Source organism: Mya arenaria, chromosome 16 (assembly GCF_026914265.1).
Source record: "Mya arenaria isolate MELC-2E11 chromosome 16, ASM2691426v1".
NCBI classification, from domain to species: Eukaryota; Metazoa; Mollusca; class Bivalvia; order Myida; family Myidae; genus Mya; species Mya arenaria.
The window spans coordinates 36,769,055-36,795,211 of record NC_069137.1 but is presented as its reverse complement, the minus strand read 5'-3'; the positions used below and the strand labels follow the sequence as shown (position 1 = coordinate 36,795,211).

At 39.0% G+C, this 26,157-nt stretch overlaps 1 protein-coding gene across 1 annotated transcript in view; it reads left to right on the top strand.

Moving 5' to 3' along the window:
• LOC128221601 (serine-rich adhesin for platelets-like) overlaps positions 1–21,262 on the top strand; it is a 28,680-nt gene extending 7,418 nt beyond the window's left edge. Inside the window, exons 7-10 of the mRNA XM_052930208.1 lie at positions 865–975; positions 9,527–9,570; positions 12,006–12,194; positions 12,408–21,262. Coding sequence (XP_052786168.1) covers positions 865–975; positions 9,527–9,570; positions 12,006–12,194; positions 12,408–21,262 — 9,199 coding nt within the window. The remainder of the gene's footprint in view (positions 1–864; positions 976–9,526; positions 9,571–12,005; positions 12,195–12,407) is intronic.
• Positions 21,263–26,157: the final 4,895 nt, after the last annotated feature.

The window sequence follows — 26,157 nt, the reverse complement described above, 5'->3', positions numbered from 1 at the left end:
AATGTTTCACATTGGAGGGGTATCATTTGTACAATTTTAAACGTGGTTTATAATAAATGGTCGGAAAGTTTCATGAAATGAGAGTGCATTACAATATAAAACGGATTTAATTCATATGATAGTACTTGTTACTGCATCGGGTTTCATATGAATCTCATTGTTACAGCGTCCACGGTACCTGAACCGTGGCCAAGCATCCAACCGAAAGGGATGCCCTTTGCAGTGGAGTTGGTGAAGAGGCGTAACGCGGCTACAGTTGCAGTCAGGTTTGCGTTAGGTTATGTGGACAACTTCATCGACAAAGATATGTATTATTTTGCTCACATTTTTGTATAAGTTTTTGTTTGCACTATTTGGCTCAGCATTGTTTTTTTTAAACGATTCACCTTGGAAGAATGTTTTTACTAATTATGTTACTTTATATTTCATGGCCTTATGATGAGTTAATTGAAATATATGGACAACATTATTAAAGGTTCTTGTTATATCAGTGGTTTTATTAAACATATCAATGATTCTTCGAATTAATGATTCTTTCTTTCCAAATACACGAAAATTGAAAAGGCATGTTCTGTTGGTTTTAGAAATCTTACAGTGAAAATGCTAAAAGGTGCCAGCATCCTTTCCCAAGATTTCTTTAACCGAACACAGGTAGCAGAAAATGTTATTTCATTTTCGTGTATGTCAAAATATAACATTTTTAAATAAAATGTTTCACATTGGAGGGGTATCATTTGTACAAGTCTAAACGTGGTTTATAACAAATGGTAGGAAAGGCTCATGAAATGAGAGTGCAAAACAATATAAAACTGATTTAATTCATATGGTTATAATTGTTACTGCATCGGTTTTTCATATAAATAGCAATGTTACAGCGTTCACGGTACATGAAGCGTGGTCAAGTATCCATCCAGAAGAGATGCCATTTGCAGTGGAGTTGGCGAAGAGGCGTAATGCAGCTAAAGTAGCAGTCAGGTTTGCGTAAGGTTATGTGGACAACTTCATCGACAAAGATATGTATTATTTTGCTCACATGTTGTATCAGTTTTTGTTCGCACTAGTTGGCCAGCACTGTTTTGTTTTTAAACGATTCATCTTGAAAGTATTATTTTACTTATTATTTTTCATGGCCTTATGATGAGTTAATTGAAATATATGAACAATATTTTTAAAGGATCTTGTTATGTCCGTCATTGAGCTTTGGGTGAAATATCACGTATGACAGAATCAGGTGAGCTTTATGTATTCATGTTATTTTTTAAGTGACGTTGGGATTTTCACAAATAACTTTTATACTCTTCATTCAGTTAACTTTATGCAATTGTTTACGGCCGTTAAACAATAACGCTACTTATCTAAATGTTACTACCATAAAACTTTGGATATTTACTCAGATATGAAATGACGTTTATTAAATGGATTTCATTCTTAACAGTTGTACACGGCCACCTAACAATAGGATTTCATAATGCCAAAGTATCCTTAATACAAATTATTACCCTGATCGACTTTATTTTTAAACATGACGATTTTTAACTTAACCCTCTCTTGACCTATATGTGTTTGAATATTTCAGTGTCCAGGAAACCGGAAGTGTCTCACCTTGTAACCCGGATTGATATCTCCTGCATTCTGAACGATGCTCCATCAGTGGCATTTGCAATGGTACGAATTGATCAAAACATTGCTTGATTGAATTTAGAACTGAAATAAAGTTAATATTTAATGGAAATATCATAATTGAAATATCACTCTTGTTCGTTCGAATGGCATTCAAACAACAAAGATATAAACTTTAATTGATATTAATCTTAATGATTCAAATTGTAATGAAGATGATTAAAACGATGATGGTGGTGCTGTTGGGGATGATGCTGATCTTGTTATGATACAGGATAATGATTTTCTCATCAAGATATCTAAACATGATTGATATTTTGATGTTTAATACAATTTCAGCCCGAAGGCCGCACATACCTGTCTTTTGGCCATGGGTGACAACATGATGACACAATGTGTAACACCTCACTGATGACTCAATGGCTTGATTGCTAAACTGGATCAGGCCTTTTCACAGAAAACATAACGGAAAATGAAATATTCAAAACATTAACACTCTATTTTTGGGCCTTGTGTTGATCGATAAGACTTTAACATGTATGTGACAACTTTATATTGATGTGACAGTATAATGGTTATGTTACATTCTGATACTGAAGTGACTTTCATATGTTGATGTGACATTCTAATTTATGTGAATTCTTATATTGATGTGACTTTTCAATGTTTATCATTTATGTGACATTAGTGTATTGATGTGATATGTGTTTATACATACATGCATGTCCGGATGGATTCCGTAGTTCCTATATTCTGAGGATGAATTAGGGCTTATCTGTTTTAGTTAAGCCCTACGTGCATCGCTACGGTAAACACGTTTCATCCACCGGGTGTTTTTCGTGGGCGGCTGTCATTCCGATGAAGGATATATGATCAAATCTGTATCACCGTTAGTAAGAATTAAGACTCTGAAACTTTGTAATTATTTATTTTTGACAAATGGTAATAAACAGGTTTGATCAGGGCATGTGCCGGAGGGGCCGGCAACATTTAGACAGAATGGAACAATATATTCGAGCTTTTCAGTGTTGTTAAAGTATTTATGTAGATAATTTGCTTTAACAGAAAATTGTTTGTGTGCGTCTGTATGTGCCCCACTGCTCCAACATGTGCCAAAATGAATATCGAAGTCTAGCCCCATGCAAACACGTGTTTGTCTTAAATCAAACCATATTGATTTTGTTTAAACTTAATAAATATTAAAATTATTTTTTCGTTATGTTTAATTCTTTGCTGAAGTAATATTTCAGTTTTTTGGGAATACCCAGAAAAGGTATTGAATACGGTCCAAATGTGAATTAAGCTGCAGCTATAAACTATACACGTATAGCTATAAGTGCATATGTCGTATAGAATACAGCTGCATCTATAAACTAGATACGTATATCTATAAGCTTCAGATATAAACCATACAAGCATAGCTATAAGCGCATATATAGGTATGCAATTAAGCTGCACAAATAAACTATACACGTGTAGTTATAAGTACATAGGTAGCTTAAGAAAACAAGATGCAGTTATGAACTATACACGTATAGCTATAAAAAAAATAATATGCCTATCAAATTCCTTTTCCTTATTCAACAGTGAAAATTCAGCACGCCGTATTGAAAAATCCGTATCACGATACTGTCGTTTTCTGATTACGTATCATGCGAGTACCGTGTGTTATCTCGGAATTACTTCCTCATTGCTAAAAATAGCGTGACCAAAAGATCTGGTAAAACCTGTCAACTTTTAAATACATTAAATTAACTCACGCTCCAGAAGCATGTTAATATTCAGGAACATGGTTCTCATGTTCTTCAAAGAACCATGAGAATAAGCACGAAGAAGAGAACACTTCCAATCTATCTAGACAGCTACTTCACACATGCTTCAGTGAACAAGTTGTTTGCCATTTCGAACTTCATAAATTGTTGCATGCTCCATGTTATTATTATAAATATGAGCACCTGGCCAATGCAAAGAAGGCGAATTCATTATTATAATTCAATATTTAGAGTTGTTCGTCTTATATATACATAACGCTTCTTGGACAAAAAAAGATAGTTTTATGTGTTATTGTCTACTTGGTGTATTTAACAGGTCAAACAATTTTAGTACTCCACTCAACTCAACATCTCCCCCCCCCCCCTGGTTGGAGATATTCATCATATATACACACTGACAGACATAGAACATATCAACAGGCGAACGAATATAATAATGACGTTTTATTTATTTATTTCTAAAAAGATCAAAGCATGGACAGCGAAAAATAAACTTACCTACCGATCAAGCATACACAGTAAGTTATGGGTGCTTCAGAGCGTATTTGCTACTAAACATTTTCAGTGTCACATCATAAGCGGACTACTTACTTACGAGCCTCATATATAATAAACCAATCAAGCCGACACAGTAAGTTATGGGTGCTTGAGAGTGTATTTGTTTTAATAACGTGAAGTTACAGCGTTGTCTTTATCCACCCTTCTCTATCAAGACCTAAGGACTTATAATTACCGCTGAGTCTCTTGATCTTATATATTAAGATTTAATTTATTGAGGATGCGTTCGATTACATTAAAAAAATGAAGTCCGAATTGTTTGTTTCCGGTCCTAAGCCGCTATTATGGGAAGTGTTCGGTGCCTCCAAAGGATGCTATATTTCTATGGTTAAATTTCCTAAGCCGCTATTATGGGAAGTGTTCGGTGCCTCCAAAGAACGTTATGGTTAAATTTCTTAAGCCGCTATTATGGAAAGTGTTCGGTGGCTCCAAATGATGCTATATTTTTATGGTTTAATTGAATATTAAAGTTGGGATGAAATATTAGGAAATTTCCTGATGTAATATTTAACATTGCACAAACGCGTATTTTTGCTCTTGGTTAGAGAATTAAAACTGCTTTCGCCAAATAAAATACAAAATAGTTTATTTAGGTACCAGCCTGTCAACAACCGTAAAATAATGTCAAGTATGCATGTGGTTAATGAAACCATTCCGTGATTACCGTATATAGCCGGACTTTACACGCAAACCGCTACAAAAACTATATATTTCCGTATATTTTGAATCGCGAATTCACTGTGTTTTGAATGGGGAACTGAACTTACCAAGCGAAAGTACGCAGTGTAAAACTCGGCAACAGGCGCAATCCTAGATACGGAATTGTATACTTTATATATATAAAGGCTTAAGAGGCCTAGTTTAATCTTTCTATAAGTGACCCCCCCCCCCGCAATTTTTTTTTATTATAGAAATGGACCCTAAATGGCCCTGAGCCAATAAACAATTAAACAGGAAATTGGCCCCTACTGTGACATCAGTGTAATTAGCAGAAGATGCACAGCGGGAATTGTATTAAAATAAATGCCAAACATTCCTTAAACTAGGCATTTAAAGTAACATATTTACAATCAGGAATGCAAGATTCAAAAATGTGATCCTCCGACAAAAGCTCGGTTTCAAATGATTTCCTAAAAGACCATTCGGAACTCCTCGGCAATTTTTTATCGAAAACAACCTCGGATGTATTTGGACGGTTTACATACTCAAAAAACCGGAACGTTTAAGTCCGCTGCAAGTAGATCGCGTAGGTATTTTATGTAGTAGTTAAACTTTATGACTTAAGTCTAGGAAATCTTAATTATGTTTGCAATAAAACACTTAACTGGCAATCAATTTAAACCGAGATGAATAAATACAACACTCAAACACTACATTTAATTAAATATATATTAAAAAAATTACGAACTACTTCAACTGATATACCGGCATACATCCGAGGTTGTTTTCGATAAAAATGGCCGAGGAGCTCCGAATGCCCAAAAGACAAGAAAAATACAGTTTAAACACGATACAGTCCAATCGCATTTATTTTTCATTTGGCCTAAATGCGTTTCAACTTTTTAAAATGCGTAGGACGGCGTCTATGTTTGGGTCGGGCCTTCATGTTACAAATCAATAACTTTTTTAATATTAAGTGATCATATAAACAAGCCCATCGCCAGATTTCGTCTTATAAAGCTTTCCACGTCATAGCGATTTCTGCAGTTGTTTTTAACGGAACATTCAATATCGAAAAGGTATATATATTTTTTTATAAATAAGCGTGTTTCATTTGAAGAAGTGTACAACTGGAATGCGTCTTTTATTGAAAGGAATATTAAAATAGGTTGGATTTGCCTAATTGTCAGTTTTTTTTCGAAAAATAGGAAATATTTTAAATACGGTGTTTAATTTTTCTTCTTTGTTTTGAAATAATACAATGTTAGGTGACACAAGTAAGTTGGAACACACTGATGCTTTTAAAAACATCGTCGGATACCCCCGATACATACTACGCTATGCTTCGTTGTGTACCGTGGGCAATTTGGCTAGGAAAATCTCGTAATCATGAATAATTAACGAGGCAGTTTCATTGGTTCCGAAAAGTACAGGATGCTTTACGGTTGAAAAAATGAACCTGGTCCGCCTTCTCAGTACAATAATATTTGGCAGTAGTCAAAACCACACGGCCACGGAGGCTACTGACACTGTTAAGTTATTGGACACTTTTGGAGTGTAACATGCGAATTCATTGGAAGAAGAGTTGTCTTTCCTGCCTCATGCATATGCATTAAAACGAGATTTTGTCGGTCAATTGTCCCGCGTTATGTATGAAGTGTAACGGAAAAAAGTACCGTGGTTGTCGACGATGCTTTTTTACTAACATTATAAACAAAATGAAGCTAGACATATACACGACAACAATAATTTATAATGCCCATTACATGCATTTGTCGTATATTCTGGCGAAAACTAGTTGAAGACATATTATAGATCAATGTTTTCTAAGTGCAAAACGTTTGTATTCCAAATCATGACCATAAAAAATCACGTGCTACGACTACGATATTTTTCTTACATGTGGAATAATAACATTGTACTTTTTTCCTTTTAAGACACATAGGAAATGGAATCGCTTTTTGTTTCGGCACTGGCGTTCAGTTTTCTGCAACTGGCTTTTACTGCCCCTGTTGATCGCGTAGGTAAGTATATTTCACCTAGGTTACTATTTCCCGCAATCGTAACTATTTCACAATATAATGGGCCGATAGTTAAGAACTACGAACTAAGAAGTTCACAACGTTGTTCACGGCATATTTGCTATCTTTTAAAGGCAAACTGTTTTATTAAATGCTGATGTATTTAAATCAAACAAGCACAGATGAAACAATTGTCTTGAATTGCGCAAGAAGTGATGCGCATCACAACAATGTCCTTGAAACTTCCAGAACGGCTTAGAATTTCCTAATATTTCATCCCAACTTTAATATTCAATTAAACCATAAAAATATAGCATCATTTGGAGCCATCGAACACTTTCCATAATAGCGGTTTGAACGTTAACAATGACGACATTAACAACGTTGTTAACTTTAACAGTTATGAAAAATCGTACCAATGTCCGATAATGTCAGTTAATGTAAAAATGTCAGATAATGTCCGATAATGTAAGACAATGTCAGATAATGCCCGATAATGTCAGTTATTGTAAAAAATGTCAGATATTGTCCGATAATGTCAGTTAAGGTAAACATGTCCAATAATGTCAGATAATGTCCGATAATGTCAGTTAATGTAAAAAAATGTCAGATAATGTCCGATTATGTCAGATAATGTCAGATTCAGCCATATGTGTTAGTATCGGTATCAGGTGGGGAGCAACTTATTTACCTGCTTGTATAATATAATTGGACACCCTTGTTGAGGTCAATACTTTCAAATTGAAGATGAGTATTACACGAAAGTTAGAAATTGAATTACAATTTGAACGAGTTCTTCGGTTAAACTGACTCATGCATTAGGACTAGTGATTTTTTTAAACATATCTGATAGAAACTAAGTATGTATATTCGTTAAAAAAATACGATCGTACGACACTTCATCTTTGGGTTCATCTAATCAACGATCGTACGATACTACATATTTGGATTTATCTTTGGGTTCACCTTATCAACGATCGTACGGCACTACGTCTTTAGGTTCATCTTGTCAACGATCGTACGACACTACATCTTTGTGGTCATCTTATCAAGGATCGTGCGACACTACATCTTAAGGTTCATCTTGTCAACGATTGTACGACACTACGTCTTTAGGTTCATCTTATCAAGGATCGTACGACACTACATTTTTGGGTTCATCTTGTCAACGATCGTACGACACTACATCTTTGGGTTCATCTTATAGACAAACGTACGACACTACATCTTTGGGTTCATCTTATAGATAATCGTACGACACAACATCTTTGGGTTTATCTGAACAAGGATCGTACGACACAACATATTAAGGTTTATCTTAAAAAGGATCGTACGACACCACATATTTGGGTTTATCTTAACAACGAAGGTACGGCACTACATCTTTGAGTTCATCTAATCAACGAAGGTACGACACTACATCTTTGGGTTTATCTTAACAACGGTCGTACGACACTGCATCTTTGAGTTCATCTAATCAACGATCGTACGACACTACATCTTTGGGTTTATCTTAACAAGGATCGTACGACAATACATCTTTGGGTTCATGTTAACAACGATCGTACGACACTACATCTTTAGGTTCATGTTAACAACGATCGTACGACACTTCATCTTTGAGTTCATCTAATCAACGTTCGTACGACACTACATCTTTGGGTTCATCTAATCAACGATCGTACGACACTACATCTTTGGGGTTATCTTATTAATATTCGTACGACACTACATTTTTCGGTTCATGTTAACAAGGGTCGTACGACACTACATCTTTGGGTTCATCTTAACAACAATCGTACGACACTACATCTTTGGGTTCATCTTATCAAGGATCGTACGACACTACATCTTAAGGTTCATGCCAACAAGGATCGTACGACACTTCATCTTAAGGTTCATGTCAACAAGGATCAAACGACACTACATCTTTGGGTTCATCTTATCAAGGATCGTACGACACTACATCTTAAGGTTCATGCCAACAAGGTTCGTACGACACTACATCTTTGGGTTCATGTTAACAAGGATCGTACGACACTACATCTTTGGGTTTATCTTAACAAGGATCGTACGACACTAACACTTAAGCTTCATGCCAACAAGGATCGTACGACATCTCATCTTAAGGTTCATGTCAACAATGATCAAACGACACTACATCTTAAGGTTCATGTTAACAAGGATCTACACATTATGTTCATTTTTATCAACGATCGTACGACACTTACTCTTACGATTTTAAACTTTGAGACAATTGGTGCGTTACCTCTATCCGTTAATGATATAATAATCCATAAACGCAGAAATGGTATATTGTTTCCGAAACTAAGACCTTAATTTTTGTTGTCTTTTATTGGCATTTAAGTAAAATCAACAATATTAATAACGAACAGATAATAGTCAACTAAAAATATTGATATAACGATATGCTGCCATACTCTTGTTTATAAGATGAGCCATTTGTTCTTTTGTCCAACTTAAGTCGGATACGTAAACTGAACTATTTTGCAATCTTGCAAGCCCCCCCCCCCCCCCTTACCATCCCTAATACCTTCATTGTATGCGTATCGGTAAAAGTATTGTATATTCTTTTTCTTCTCGTAAGGCTCTTTTGACAAACACCAAGATTAAATAGGGTCATTTAAGTAATTGTAAATCGTAAATAGTTGATCCGCAGTCGCTCGAACTCCAAGGGACCGGCTAAAATACCTCGAGCCTCGGAAAATTCGAGCCAAACGAAAAAGTTTACCTTCAGTATAAAAATCGGTCCTTTACATCTAGTTCGAGCCAACGAGGAATTCGAACCAAGAGAAATCGAGCCAACGGGTTTTTACTGTAGTTGTGTTACTATATTTTTTTTTGTAAATTATATTCACTCCATCTTTTTTACAGGTCCCACATGCCTGAAGGGGAGTTTTGTTCCCGAAAAATGTTCCGTAGGCAACGCAAACTCACGACGTCACTATTTTTTTAACGTGGCAAATTGCACGTGCGAGTATTCTGATCTTTGCCTGGTTGGAGCTAACTCGTTCAATAGCATGGAGTCGTGCGCTAGCACATGTTATGTCTATGGTGAGTTCTTATACGTACGAATGTAGGTATGAAAGTGAATATGACGTCAGCGAAACATGTGATGTCATAGTTGTAGGCTTATTAAAACAGAATTGTAGTACAAGTCATGGGTTCTTTTGAAAGAGATATGTGAAAGGCAGTGTCGTAGCTAGACTTAAAAAAACACCGAGGCAGAACGGTCTATGGGGGTCCGGGGGCATCCCCCCCCCCCGATTCATTTTTTGCAAGAAGCGATTTCCTGCATTCTGGAGTATCTTTGGTCGATGGTTTGTGTATATTGAGGCAAATTAAGTAAGTCGAAAAAGGTTATTTTTAGAGCTATAGAAATTGTTATATGCACCCAAAAACACCGGGGCAGCTGCCTCCGTGTGCCTCAGTGTAGCTACGGCACTGAAAGGTATCTCATTTATTTGGAAGGTCAGTATCAGGCATATGAACTGATTTGTTTGTTTGATCCGTCAAATAAAGAAATAGGTATTATAGTCAATACTTGGCAGTATGCTACCATATTTATATAGTGAACATGAATTACATTTATAGTACCTTTAGATTAAAGTGACACTCTTATTCAAAATCAATACATACACAATGTCATGTATAACAAACATCAATTTTGACTTTTAAACCTGGAACATTTTAATTACTGATAACAAGATTGTAACTGTATATCTAAGCGCAATTTTTAAATGATTGATAAATGCTTAAATATTTACTGTGGTCTATTATTGTCTCATAAGGTAGAAATACCATGTTTTATGCTCATTTCTTTCAAATAAAACTCGGTATCCTACATAAGAACCATTGTTTTTGATATTTATTTTCCCTTTTTTGAATATCAAAACAACATTATTAAATGTGATAAACCTTATTTGGGAGTAAGAGTGCATCTTATAACATTGAAACCTACAGGGCCCCTATTTCTCGAAACAACTTAAGTCCCTTATAACAGGATCAAGCTAAACACCTTATTTTTGATTTGGTATACATTTTGTGATATTCTCTTTTGAAAGAGTTTTGGGGGTAAAAATGATATGATATTTGAGATAAATAGATAAACTCCTTTTTGTTTTGTTCAATTTAGTAATTTTGCTAAATGAAATAAGACAATTAAGTAAGTTAAGCTTAAGAATTTTCGATAAATTGGGGCCTGGACAAGTTCAGTAGCCAAACAATCAAATAAAAGAGCATACGGTAAGGGAAACTGAACGAGGAACAATAGTAACTTGCAAAGACCACGAACAGACCTCACACACATCAAACTAGCTTTAGTGTGTGTATACCACGTGATAAATTACGTCATAAATGCTACGTCGAAAGGCAACATTTTACTAAAAATGAAGACTTAAATAACTTTTCTTTTACAACACCATTTTAAATGAAACAAAGGGCAGTATATGCTGCTTAAAATGCAACGCCTTCGTTTAAATACCGGAGTTTGATAAGGTGTTTAGTTTCATCAAACACTTCGACAAACCTGTTTCCAGAATTATGTTTTGGCAGTGCTCCGTCAGACGGCCGTATTCGTGAAAAGGTTTGTCGAAGTGTTTTAAGAAACTAAACTCTCAAACAAACTCTGGTAAAAGACCAACGGCAGGGCTCCTTAAGAGGCGTAGACTGCGCTGTGTTTTATTTAAAATGGTGAAGATATAGTGAAGTAATCTTTGTTTAAAGTCTTTTTTCAAATCAAAATAATGCCTCCCGACGTAGCATTTATGACGCAATTTATCACGTGGTATACACACACTGAGTTTTACTGATAACTATGATGGGATTGCCTCCCTTGTGCAGTCATTGAAACACAGTGATTTTAAGATGCTCTCCGGGTAGAGAGTTAATTGTACTCTTGTGTTAAATGGTAATTGTATATACGCTGAAACATACATTAAACCTGGAGTTTTATCTTGTCAAAGAGTATTCCAAATCGTTATATGTCTACATCACGCCAACAACATAAATGACGCAACGTCATTGGTCCAGGACTGCTCACGCGATCACCCCATATTTTTCCATATTGATTCGCCAAATTTATATCGTACCAAAATGGTGTCAATTTTCCGATTCCGATAAATATTTCGATGAATAAATGAAATATTTAAACATGTAAACAGGTCGTCGAAGTGATATATACGTTACTATGTTACTAGGTGACCCAATATGGGGTATCGGGTCACCTACTAACCCCGTAACTTATAATATAATAGTTAGATGACATGAAGGGATTAAAAATGGGCGAAGTAAGCGTAATCTCTTTCAATGTTATATTTGGCTTATACCACTTGGATATAAATCTTCATTACAGTTGGTTATGGTCTTAGCGACTGGAGTGAATGGTCGAATTGCAAGGGAAAGAACTGCAGAGGCGGCCATAAGTCACGTGATAAAGATGGTATACCACGTGACACAGAGGTGAGAGCGAGGTACCGCGCATGCAGCATTGACCAATCAAATCCTTGCGCGTGCTATGGCGAAAAGGAAGATCATACACCGGGTGATAAATAAATACTTTTATGGTTTTAATATATAACAACTATAAATACACTTATTGTTACTTGATGTTTTTCCTTCTTCTATAAATAAACATTTCAGTAAACAAAACCTTAGTATAGTGGAATCAGCTCTAATGCATGAGTCAATCGAGCTAAACAAACACAATTAACTACTTAATAGTAAACCTTATAATAGTTTCTCAATGTTTTAACAGCAACTTGTGCGCCATGCTTTACCGGAACTACAAAGGAGTGTTTTATAAACAAAGATTGTTACAATGGAAACATAAGCGAGGCATACTGCAGCGAGGACAATAAATGTTGCATCAGAACGGAGGAAGAAGGAGATAAAGACAAAGAGGAAACTGAGAGTGTAGAAAACGACGGTGGCACTAAAGAAGAAAATAGCCGCGAAAACGGGACGAACAATCAAGATAAATCAGAAGGTACCAAAGATGTAGAGAGTGGGAACACAAATACTAAAGATAACGAAGCAACCAATAGTGATGTTAACGAAAGCGGTACCTCAAACACTAAAGACATTGAGAGCGGTAACAGTGAAGAAAACGAGACAAGTAGCACTGACGATAAAGAGGGTGATAAAACTGAAAGCAACGACAGCGGCAACAAAGAAGACAACGAGAGCGATGAAACCAAAAGAGAAGACAACGAGAGTGGTGAAACCAACACAGAAGACAAAGAGATCGGTGAAACCAACACAGAAGACAACGACAGTGGTGAAACCAACACAAAATACAACGACAGCGGTAAAACCAAAACAGAAGAAAAGGACAGCGGTGAAACCAAAACAGAAGACAACGACAGCAATGAAACCAAAACAGAAGACAACGACAGCGGTGAAACCAAAACAGAAGACAACGGCAGTGGTGAAACCAAAACAGAAGACAACGGCAGTGGTGAAACCAACACAGAAGACAACGAGAGTGGTGAAACCAAAACAGAAGACAACAACAGTGGTGAAACCAAAACAAAAGACAACGTCAGTGGTGATACCAACACAGAAGACAACGACAGTGGTGAAACTAAAACAGAAGACAACGCTAGTGGTGAAACCAAAACAGAAGAATACGCTAGTGTTGAAACCAACACAGAAGACAACAAGAGTGGTGAAACCAACACAGAAGACAACGACAGTGGTGAAACCAACACAGAAGACAACGACAGCGGTGAAACCGACACAGAAGACAACGACAGTGGTGAAACCAACACAGAAGACAACGACAGTAGTGAAACTAACACAGAAGAAAACGCGAGTGGTGAAACCAACACAGAAGACAACGACAGTAGTAAAACCAACACAGAGGACAACGAGAGCGGTGAAACAAAAACAAAAGATAGCGAGAACAGTGATACCAAAACAGAAGACAATGAGAGTGGTGCAGACAAAACAGATGACAACGACAGCGGTAAAACAAACACAAAAGATACCAACAGTGGTGAAACCAACTCTGAAGACAACGAGAGCGTAGAAATCAAAACAAAAGACAATGAGAATGGTGAAACCAAAACAGAAGACAATGAGAGTGGTAAAAGCAACACAAAGGACAACGACAGTGGTGAAACCAAAACAAAAGACAACGAGATTGGTGAAACCAACACAGAAGACAACGAGAGTGGTAAAACAATCAAAGAAGACAACGACAGTGCTGAAACGAAAACAGAAGACAACAACAGTGGTGAAACCAACACAGAAGACAACGACAGTGGTGAAACCAACACAAAAGACAATAACAGTGGTAAAACCAACACAGAAGACAAAGACAGTGGTGAAAACAAAACAGAAAACAACAACAGTGGTGAAACCAAAACAGAAGACAACGACAGCGGTGAAACCAACACAGAAGACAATGAGAGTGGTGAAACTAACACAAAAGACAACGACAGTGGTGAAACTAACCCAGAAGACAACGACAGTGGTGAAACAAACACAGAAGACAACGACAGTGGTGAAACAAACACAGAAGACAACGACAGCTTTGAAACAAAAACAAAAGACAATAACAGCGGTGAAACCAACACAGAAAACAACGAGAGTGGTGAAACCAACACAGAAGACAACGACAGTGGTGAAACCAACACAGAAGACAAGGATAGTGGTCAAACCAAAAGAGAAGACAACGAGAGCGGTGAAACTAAAACAGAAGACAACGACAGCGGTGAAACCAACAAAGAAGACAATGACAGCGGTGAAACCAAAACAGAAGACAATGACAGCAGTGAAACCATCATAGAAGACAACAAGAGCGGTGAAATCAAAACAGAAGACAACAACAGCGGTGAAACCAACACTGAAGACAACGACAGTGGTGAAACCCTTACAGAAGACAAAATGAATGATGAAAACCTTACAGAAGACAACGACAGTGGTGAAACCAACAAAGAAGACAACGACAGTGGTGAAACGAAAACAGAAGACAATGACAGCGGTGAAACCAACACAGAGGACAACGACAGAAGTAAAACCAACACAGAAGACAACGAGAGCGGTTACACCGATGGCAACGAGAGCGGTAACACTAAAGACAGCGAAAGCGGTAACACAGAAGACCAAGAGAGTGATAACACTGAAGGCAACGAGAGTGGTATGACTGAAGTCAACGAGAGCGGTAAGACTGAAGACATCGAGAGCGGTAATACTGAAGACAACGACAGCGGTAACACTGAAGACAACGAGAGTGGTAACACTGAAGACAACGAGAGTGGAAATACTAAAGGCAACGAGAGTAGTAACACAGACGACAACGAGAGCGGTAACACTAAAGGCACCGAAAGTGGTAACACTGAAGGCAACGAGAGCGGTAACACTGAAGACAACGAGAGAAGTAACACTGACGACAACGAGAGTGGTAACACTGAAGGCAACGAGAGTGGTAACACTGAAAGCAACGACAGCGGTAACACTGAAGGCAACGAGAGCGGTAACACTGAAGACAACGAGAGTGGTAACACTGAAGACAACGAGAGTGGAAATACTAAAGGCAACGAGAGTGGTAACACTGAAGGCAACGAGAGTGGTAACACTGAATGCAACGAGAGCGGTAACACAGACGACAACGAGAGTGGTAACACTGAAAGCAATCTGAGTGGTAACACTGAAGACAAAGAGAGCGGTAACACTGAAGGCAACGAGAGTGGTAAAACAGAAGGCAACGAGAGCAGTAACACTGAAGGCAACGAAAGTGGTAAAACAGAAAGCAACGAGAGCGGTAACACTGAAGGCAACGAAAGCGGGTACCCTGAAGGCAATCTGAGCAGTAACAGTGAAGGCAACGAGAGTGGTAAAACAGAAGGCAACGAGAGCGGTAACACTGATGAAACTGAGAGCGGTTACACTGAAGACAACGAGAGCGGTAACACTGAAGACAACGAGAGTGGTAACACTGAAGGCAATTTGGGTGATAACACTGAAGGCAACGAGAGTGTTAAACCTGAAGACAACGAAGGCGATAACACTGAAGGCAACGAAAGTGGTAAAACAGAAGACAACGACAGCGGTAACAATGAAGACAACGAGAGTGAAAACACTGAAGGCAACGAGAGTGAAAACACTGAAGGCAACGAGAGTGGTAACACTGATGTCAACGAAAGCGGTAACACAGACGACAACGAGAGTGGTAACACTGAAGGCAATATGAGTGGTAACACTGAAGACACCGAGAGCGGTAACACTGAAGGCAACGAGAGTGGTAAAACAGAAGGCAACGAGAGCGGTAACACTGAAGGCAACGAGAGTGGTAACACTGAAGACAACGAGAGCGGTTACATTGAAGGCAACGAGAGTGGTAACACTGAAGGCAACGAGAGCGGTAACACTAAAGGCACCGAGAGTGGTAACACTGAAGGCAACGAGAGCGGTAACACTGAAGACAACGAAAGAAGTAACACTGACGACAACGAGAGTTGTAACACTGAAGGCAACGAGAGTGGTAACACTGAAGGCAACGACAGCGGTAACACTGAAGGCAACGAGAGCGGTAACACTGAAGACAACGAGAGTGGTAACACTGAAGACAACGAGAGTGGAAATACTAAAGGCAACGAGAGTGGTAACACTGAAGGCAACGAGAGTGGTAACACTGAAGGCAACGAGAGTGGTAACACAGACGACAACGAGACTGGTAACACTGAAAGCAATCTGAGTGGTAACACTGAAGACAAAGAGAGCGGTAACACTGAAGGCAACGAGAGTGGTAAAACAGAAAGCAACGAGAGCGGTAACACTGAAGGCAACGAAAGTGGTAAAACAGAAAGCAACGAGAGCGGTAACACTGAAGGCAACGAAAGCGGTAACCCTGAAGGCAATCTGAGCAGTAACAGTGAAGGCAACGAGAGTGGTAAAACAGAAGGCAACGAGAGCGGTAACACTGATGAAACTGAGAGCGGTTACACTGAAGACAACGAGAGCGGTAACACTGAAGACAACGAGAGTGGTAACACTGAAGGCAATTTGAGTGATAACACTGAAGGCAACGAGAGTGTTAAACCTGAAGACAACGAAGGCGATAACACTGAAGGCAACGAAAGTGGTAAAACAGAAGACAACGACAGCGGTAACACTGATGTCAACGAGAGTGCTAAAACAGAAGACAACGAGAGCGGTAACACTGATTTCAACGAAAGCGGTAACACAGACGACAACGAGAGCGGTAACACTGAAGGCAATCTGAGTGGTAACATTGAAGGCATCGAGAGCGGTAATACTGAAGGCAACAAGAGTGGTAAAACAGAAGGCAACGAGAGCGGAAACACCGAAGGGAACGAAAGCGGTAACACTGAAGGCAACGAGAGCGGTAACACTATAGGCAAAGAGAGTGCTAACACTAATGACAACGAGAGCGGTAACACTGAAGGTAACGAAAGCGGTAACACTGAAGGCAATATTAGTGGTAACACTGAAAATAACGAAAGCGGTAACACTGAAGGCAACGAGAGTGGTAAAACAGAAGGCAACGGGAGCGGTAACACTGAAGGGAACGAAAGCGTTAACACTGAAGGCAACGAGAGCGGTAACACTATAAGCATAGACATTGGTAACACTGATGACAACGAGGGTGGTAACACTGAAGGTAACGAAAGCGGTAACACTGAAGGCAACGAGAGCGGTAACACAGATGACATCGAGAGCGGTAACACCGAAGGCAACGAAAGTGGTAACACTGAAGGCAACGAGAGCGGTTACACTGATGGCAACGAGAGCGGTAACACTGAAGGCAACGAGAGCGGTAACACTGAAGGCAACGAGAGTGGTAACACTGAAGACAACGAGAGCGGTAACACTGAAGGCAACGAGAGCGGTAACACTGAAGACAACGACAGCGGTAACACTGAAGGCAACGAGAGCGGTAACACTGAAGGCAACGAGAGCGGTAACACTGAAGGCAACGAGAGTGGTAAAACAGAAGACAACGAGAGCGGTAAAACAGAAGACAACGAGAGCGGTAACACTGAAGGCCACGAGAGCGGTAACACTGCAGGCAACGAGAGCGGTAACACTGAAGGCAACGAGAGTGGTAACACTGATGGCAACGAAAGTGGTAACACTGAAGGCAACAAGAGTGGTAAAACAGAAGGCAACGAGAGCGGTAACACCGAAGGGAACGAAAGCGGTAACATTGAAGGCAACGAGAGCGGTAACACTATAGGCAAAGAGAGTGCTAACACTAATGACAACGAGAGCGGTAAAACTGAAGGTAACGAAAGCGGTAACACTGAAGGCAATCTTAGTGGTAACACTGAAAATAACGAAAGCGGTTACACTGAAGGCAACGAGAGTGGTAAAACAGAAGACAACGAGAGCGGTAACACTGAAGGTAACGAAAGCGTTAACACTGAAGGCAACGAGAGCGGTAACACTATAAGCATAGACATTGGTAACACTGATGACAACGAGGGTGGTAACACTGACGGTAACGAAAGCGGTAACACTGAAGGCAACGAGAGCGGTAACACAGATGACATCGAGAGCGGAAACACCGAAGGCAACGAAAGTGGTAACACTGAAGGCAACGAGAGCGGTTACACTGATGGCAACGAGAGCGGTAACACTGAAGGCAACGAGAGCGGTAACACTGAAGGCAACGAGAGTGGTAACACTGAAGACAACGAGAGCGGTAACACTGAAAGCAACGAGAGCGGTAACACTGAAGACAACGACAGCTGTAACACTGAAGGCAACGAGAGCGGTAACACTGAAGGCAACGAGAGCAGTAACACTGAAGGCAACGAGAGTGGTAAAACAGAAGACAACGAGAGCGGTAAAACAGAAGACAACGAGAGCGGTAACACTGAAGGCCACGAGAGCGGTAACACTGCAGGCAACGAGAGCGGTAACACTGAAGGCAACGAGAGTGGTAACACTGATGGCAACGAAAGCGGTAACACTGAAGGCAACGAGAGTGGTAACACTAATGACAACGAGAGCGGTAACACTGAAGGTAACGAAAGTGGTAACACTGAAGGCAACAAGAGTGGTAAAACAGAAGGCAACGAGAGCGGTAACACCGAAGGGAACGAAAGCGGTAACACTGAAGGCAACGAAAGCGGTAACACTGCAGGCAATGACAGCGGTAACACTGAAGGCAACGTGAGTGGTAACACTGAAGGCAATCTGAGCAGTAACACTGAAGGCAACGAGAGCGGTAAGACTGAAGGCAACGAAAGCGTTAACACTGATGGCAACGAGAGCGGTAACACTGAAGGCAACAAAAGCGGTAACACTGAAGGCAATCTGAGCAGTATCAGTGAAGGCAACGAAAGTGGTAAAACAGAAGGTAACGAGAGCGGTAACACTGATGACAACGAGAGCGGCTACACTGAAGACAACGAGAACGGTAACACTGAAGACAACGAGAGTAGTAACACTGAAGGCAATTTGAGTGATAACACTGAAGGCAACGAGGGTGCTCACACTGAAGGCAACAAAAGCGGTAACACTGATGGCAACAAGAGCGGTAACACTGAAGGCAACGAGAGCGGTAACACTGAAGGCAACGAGAGTGGTAACACTGAAGGCAACGAGAGCGGTAACACTGAAGGCAACGAGAGCGGTAACACTAAAGGCAACGAGAGCGGTAACCCTGAAGGCAACGAGAGCGATAACACTGAAGGCAACGAGAGCGGTAACACTGATGGCAACGACAGCGGTAACACTGAAGGCAACGAGAGCGGTAACACTGAAGACAACGAGAGTGGTAACACTGAAGGCAGTCTGAATGGTAACACTGAAAGCAACGAGAGCGATAACACTGAAGGCAACGAGAGTGGTAAAACAGAAGACAACGAGAGCGGTAAAACAGAAGACAACGAGAGCGCTAACACTGAAGGCAACGAAAGCGGTAAAACTGCAGGCATCGAGAGCGGTAACACTGAAGGCAACGAGAGTGGTAACACTGATGGCAACGAAAGCGGTAACACTGAAGGCAACGAGAGTGGTAACACTGAAGGCAACGAGAGCGGTAACACTGAAGGCAACGAGAGCGGTAACACTGAAGGCAACGACAGCGGTAACACTGAAGGCAACGAGAGCGGTAACACTGAAGGCAACGAGAGCGGTAACACTGAAGGCAACGAGAGTGGTAAAACAGAAGACAACGAGAGCGGTAAAACAGAAGTCAACGAGAACGGTAACACTGAAGGCAACGAAAGCGGTAACACTGCAGGCAACGTCAGCGGTAACACTGAAGGCAACGTGAGTGGTAACACTGAAGGCAATCTGAGCAGTAACACTGAAGGCAACGAGGGTGCTCACACTGAAGGCAACAAAAGCGGTAACACTGATGGCAACAAGAGCGGTAACACTGAAGGCAACGAGGGTGCTCACACTGAAGGCAACAAAAGCGGTAACACTGAAGGCAACGAGAGTGGTAACACTGATGGCAACGAAAGCGGTAACACTGAAGGCAACGAGAGTGGTAACACTGAAGGCAACGAGAGCGGTAACACTGAAGGCAACGAGAGCGGTAACACTGAAGGCAACGAGAGCGGTAACACTGAAGGCAACGAGAGCGGTAACACTGAAGGCAACGAGAGCGGTAACACTGAAGGCAACGAGAGTGGTAAAACAGAAGACAACGAGAGCGGTAAAACAGAAGTCAACGAGAGCGGTAACACTGAAGGCAACGAAAGCGGTTACACTGCAGGCAATGTCAGCGGTAACACTGAAGGCAACGTGAGTGGTAACACTGAAGGCAATCTGAGCAGTAACACTGAAGGCAACGAGAGCCGTAACACTGAAGGCAACGAAAGCGATAACACTGAAGGCAACGAGAACGGTAACACTGAAGGCAACGAAAGCGGTAACACTGAAGGCAATCTGAGCAGTAACAGTGAAGGCAACGAGAGTGGTAAAACAGAAGGCAACGAGAGCGGTAACACTGATGACAACAAGAGCGGTTACACTGAAGACAACGAGAGCGGTAACACTGAAGACAACGAGAGTGGTAACACTGAAGGCAATTTGAGTGATAACACTGAAGGCAACGAGGGTGCTCACACTGAAGGCAACGAAAGCGGTAACACTGTTGGCAACGAGAGCGGTAACACTGAAGGCAACGAGAGCGGTAACACTGAAGGCAACGAGAGTGGTAACACTGAAGGCAACGAGAGCGGTAACACCGAAGGCAACGAGAGCGGTAACACTGAAGGCAACGAGAGCGGTAACACTGAAGGCAACAAGAGCGGTAACACTGAAGGCAACAAGAGCGGTAACACTGATGGCAACGACAGCGGTAACACTGAAGGCAACGACAGCGGTAACACTGAAGACAACGAGAGTGGTAACACTGAAGGCAGTCTGAGTGGTAATACTGAAGACAACGAGAGTGTTAACACTGAAGGCAATGAAAGCGATAACACTGAAGGCAACGAGAGTGGTAACACTGAAGACAACGCGAGTGTTAACACTGAATACAACGAGAGCGGTAACACTGATGACAACAATAGCGACATTACTAACAGTGTTGAAAACAACAACGGTAATGGTGAACCAGATTACGTTATGTATCCAATGTGGTATAGCGAGTACGAGGAATATGGCGATATTCATAAATAAAAAAAATTCAACTGATTATATTTGACAATATAAAACTGATGAATCGGTGTTTATAAACGAGAATATAAAGTTTTTGTTGACTATGACTTGTCTGATTTAGTTTAAAATTGTTAGTTTCGTTAAATGCGTAATAAATCGTTCAAAGTTAAATAATTCTTATTCAGTTTATTTCTAGGCTTTTTTATTTGACCCAAACACAATATTTATTGACAAATGTCAAACATTCATTGTCATGCAAATGAGAATAAATTATAAATACAATGAACTCTTGATGATTCTTTTTGATAACATGTCAGCTGTACTCAGAGTGATATTCTTGTTAAATTTTGGAGCATTTACAAAGACCAGATAAATCACGGTAAAGAGCTACCCCTGATGTCCGTTTAATAGAACAACAGCTTGATACTCTTCGCCGTATGTTCAATTTATTATGACCCTTGACGGTTGAAAACATGATGAACTTTTTTTAAGAAGACTCGTATAATTTCCGTTTGATAATGGCCGAGGTTTTCCGGTTAGATATTACTATACTGGGTCAAAATGCAGCTGAGCTTTCCGTGATGCGTTTTTAATCTACGCACATTTAGATGACCAAAATTCAATCTGCAGTAAACACTTAAAATTGCTCATTGGTATTTTTACAGCATGAATATAATTATCCGCCGCTTAAGTACTAATGCGTCCCGGTTAGTGAGGCTTAGCATTGACAGTGCTGCCACAATGCAAAATGGGGCTTGAAGGACTTTTCTTGTATATTCCGTCTTTGTGTGTGTGTGTTTTTCATAATTAAGAGTAAAGAACGAAAAAGGAACATTCAAATCCTTTTTCGTTTCCTTATGACTGAATAGAAGACAACAATTGATTGACTGATCCCTGTTCTTTTTTTTATTTTTCAATTATAACCATGAAATTCAAAACAAGGAAAATGTTCATTTAGTCACTAGAACAGATCTTATTTTTCTTAAATTCAGTAACGCTTTTAGTCATAAACCATCAATTTTCGGACGTAAATATGAAAATCTGCTATCTGATGTTTTGTCAACAGTCTTATATCGCTGTTTTCCAGACATACACACCCAAATTGTCTCACTCCAAGACAAAACATCAAAAGTTGTCAAAACGGTCAATCTGTGAAAGTGCAGCTTTAACAAATAGCTTAAAATTTACAAACGTCTAGCGACAGTGGCTTGATTATAATTTCGCTCATGAAATCAACTTCGTAAAGTCACTGTGCCATATAAAATAAAACAAAATAGAGAAAAAATGAAAAATAAGGTTACAACTATGATAGAGTCCCAAGACCTTATTTTCCCAGATCATATTCTTCCCACCTGGGAAAAATAGGATCCTATTCTTCCCACCTGGGAAAAATAGGATCTCATTTGTCACACATTGCGAACATATATGTCACAGCTCCTGAGAAATTTATGATCGAAGCCGGTTTTTTATGTACCCTGAAATCACATTCCTCACAGGTCAAAAATTGCATCATATTTTTAACAAAAAAAGTAAATTTTACAACTGAGTCACATTTGTCACAGATTGCTATTTCCAGTATTGCAGATATATCTTGTTAAACATGTATGCGTATATATTCTAGTCATAAAGAATCGTTGATAATGTTGTTGTCGTTTCTGTTGTTGTTGTTTCTGTTTTCTGGCTTCAGTTGTAGGCGCAGTGGCGGTCGTTGTAGATATATGTTTTTTATGTTGTTGCTGTACGGATATAAGTGGTGTAAGCAGGAATAGTATTGGTTCTTGTTGGCACCGTAATAGTTGGTGTATGCCTAATAAACGTAGATGGCATTGTGTTTGTTATCTTGAGTTGTGTTGGCATAGACAGATGTACTGGAAAAAGTATTTCCAACGCTTTCAACGGCTAAATTTCGGGCAAGCAGTGAATACCGCAGTGCAAGAAGAGCTTTGGTTTAAAGATAGTTCTGTTCCGAGCTTGCCTGATATGGTCGAGCATTTACGTTAGTGTAACAATTCACCATCGGGGACACAATCTGTTAAAGATAAATATAGATAAAAGTTTAGTTTTAATAATTGGTGGTGTTGTTGTTGTTATTGTTGTTGTAAGAATATGTTGTTGTTTTTTGGTAAAAGGCGTAGTTTTAAGAATATGTGTTGTTGTTTGTTTGTTTCAATATCGTAGAAGTGGTTATTGTAGGTGTTCCGCGTTGGGTGACATATTATATAAACTTCGGAGCTTGCCAAAAATATAACGTATAACAAATCTAAGCCTTTCGTTAAGCCAAATTACTCATTACATGAAGTATGCCCCTTTTAAAGAAATACATATAGTTTTATATTGTTTTGTACATATCAGTCGGTCGGTAGGTCGTCCCTTCGGTCGGTCAGTCGGTATACCGAAGCTTGTCAGATTGAAAACTAAAGAACGCTTGGGCTTATGATGCTCAAACTTGGCATGGTTTTGGGTCACCAGGTCAAAAGTCAATGTCACACCGACCGTATACAGTAAAAGTCTGTATGATGATAACTAGTGAATGCTTGGGTCTGGGGTATTTAAACGTGATAACTTCTGCAGCTGCTGCTGCTGCCATAACCGCTTCCGACGCCGCCACTAGCACCACCACCATCTACAGCTGAACCTCCTCATACTGCTACTACCACCACTACTTATTATCATTGTTGTTGTTGTTGATGTTGTTGTTGTTGTTGTTGTTGTTGTTCTTCTTCTTCTTCTTCTTCTTCTTCTACTACTTCTTCTTCTTCTTCTTCTTCTTCTTCTTCTTCTTCTTCTTCTTCTTCTTATTATTATAATTATTTATTATTATTATTATTATTATTATTATTATTATTATTATTATTATTATTATTATTATTATTATTAGTTTTATTAGTTTTATTATTATTATTATTATTATTATTATTATTATTATTATTATTATTATTATTATTATTATTTTATTTTCATTTCATTTTATTATTACATTTTTAATATCAAATTTATCAAACAGCAATGTCATCGACAAAATCTGTGAAGAATATGATTCTCTTGCTTACCACCATTTTGGTCAATCATATGTATATGTCACAGTATGAAACTGTGAAGAATAGGATCCTGTTTTTCCCAGACTTGTGAAGAATATGATCTGGGAATAATAAGGTCCTACGCTTTATTAAAAAGAAATGTATGGGAAATACCAAAGAAGTTCCGAACTGGACCACTGACTCAATTTATGTGAATGACGTAGAAAAGTGGGCGGAGCATAGCGCTTTGCAAACAGTACATGCGCAGTTGCCGATTTGACTGGAGAAATAACCCGAAAAATACTGTACATTTTAAAACGAAATTTCACATAAAGAAAATTCAGCTCCTGTTTCTAAAATAAATGCGATGCAAGTGTTTTCGAAGAAATACAACATTGATGTTTAGTGATCAATCGCAGACAGGTACTCGCTCAAGTTTGGCATGTGTTATATTCACTTTTTTGTGTATGTGGCAAATCATTAGGTGTGTTAAACTAAGATACTAAAAGCTAGAACGCTTCAGCAAATATCGTTTTTGAAGACCACAATGTTTATAATTATTAACGTCAACAGCGCTGTTGTTGCGTCATAGATTGATTGACATTAGCACGTGATGTTATCAATGTACAGTTAAGATGTCAATTTTATTTTTATAATTTATTATAACAGGTTACACACTTTGTAATACTTTTTTGAGCTTTGATATCAAGATGTTTGGGTGCCTGTTTTACTTTGCAATTGGCATCCCGACATTGAGATTTTTGTACTTCTTTATGTAACGTTTTAAGATTGTTTTTTTTACATGCCTGTATTTGTAAAAAGCGTGTACGGCAGAGAAAGTCGAATTGCAACATATCAATGATGAATCAGTCATACGCAGATTGGTTTTCATGATCCTTCAGGTCGTTTCAAACAATAGTGACAATACCCACGTGAGGAATCACGTGACTTAAAGGGGTTCTCACATTGGTCACCACGGGCCAGAACCGATGTAAACAAACAAGTAACTGACTTTTTTGACAGAAATAATAGGAAACTATTACTTAGCCTATAAAAGACTATGTTATTTTTTGCTTCTACACGTATGAAATATTTTAGATTTGCGTGTATGTCAATGATGCAATCCTTGGCCAAAATATTAACTTGACGAAATTTTGCAGAGCGAAGCAACCTTGGAATTTTGACTGTTTCAACATAAATGGTAGCTCCATTGAAATATATCTTCCTGGGTTTAAAAGACTTGTATTTTGTCTGTAGTGAAGCGCTTTCGGTAAAAAATCAACAAATTATTGCATCATTCTCATTTCATGCATATTTATGTCCTTGTCTGTAGAATAAATCCTCCAGAATATGTTTCTTTTCACTTCGAGTTTCACTTTCAACTTACAAATAAATATCCAGTTATCTACTTGTATGTACAATAGTATCGTATTGTTATTATTTTGTGATATTTATATCGTGTTGATTTTTTTAGGAATATGTTATTAAGAAAAATAATTTCTAAATAAAAATCATGCAGTTGATTTTCTGCTAAAAAAACAACAACAGGCATATAATTAAAGAATGAAGACAAATGTCAACGTTATGATTATAAGCATCTTCCATGGCCGAGAGTGTAAGATAGATTCATTCCGACCCGAGCGTAGGTGTTTTGCAGAAACGAGGGTCGGGATGAACCTATCTTACACGAGCCGCTATGGTAGATGCTTTATCTCCCACCTCAGTTAAACAAAATTAATTAAAATGTATTTTTTGCTGGATCTTTTCTGTGCTTAGTGAAATTAATTGCGTATGGATATGAGATAAATCAGGGTTGTCATGGATATGCGCGCAGTGATTCAATAATGTTAATACAGTAAAACTACGATCGCTCGAGTACGCCGGGGACCGAGCCAAAGC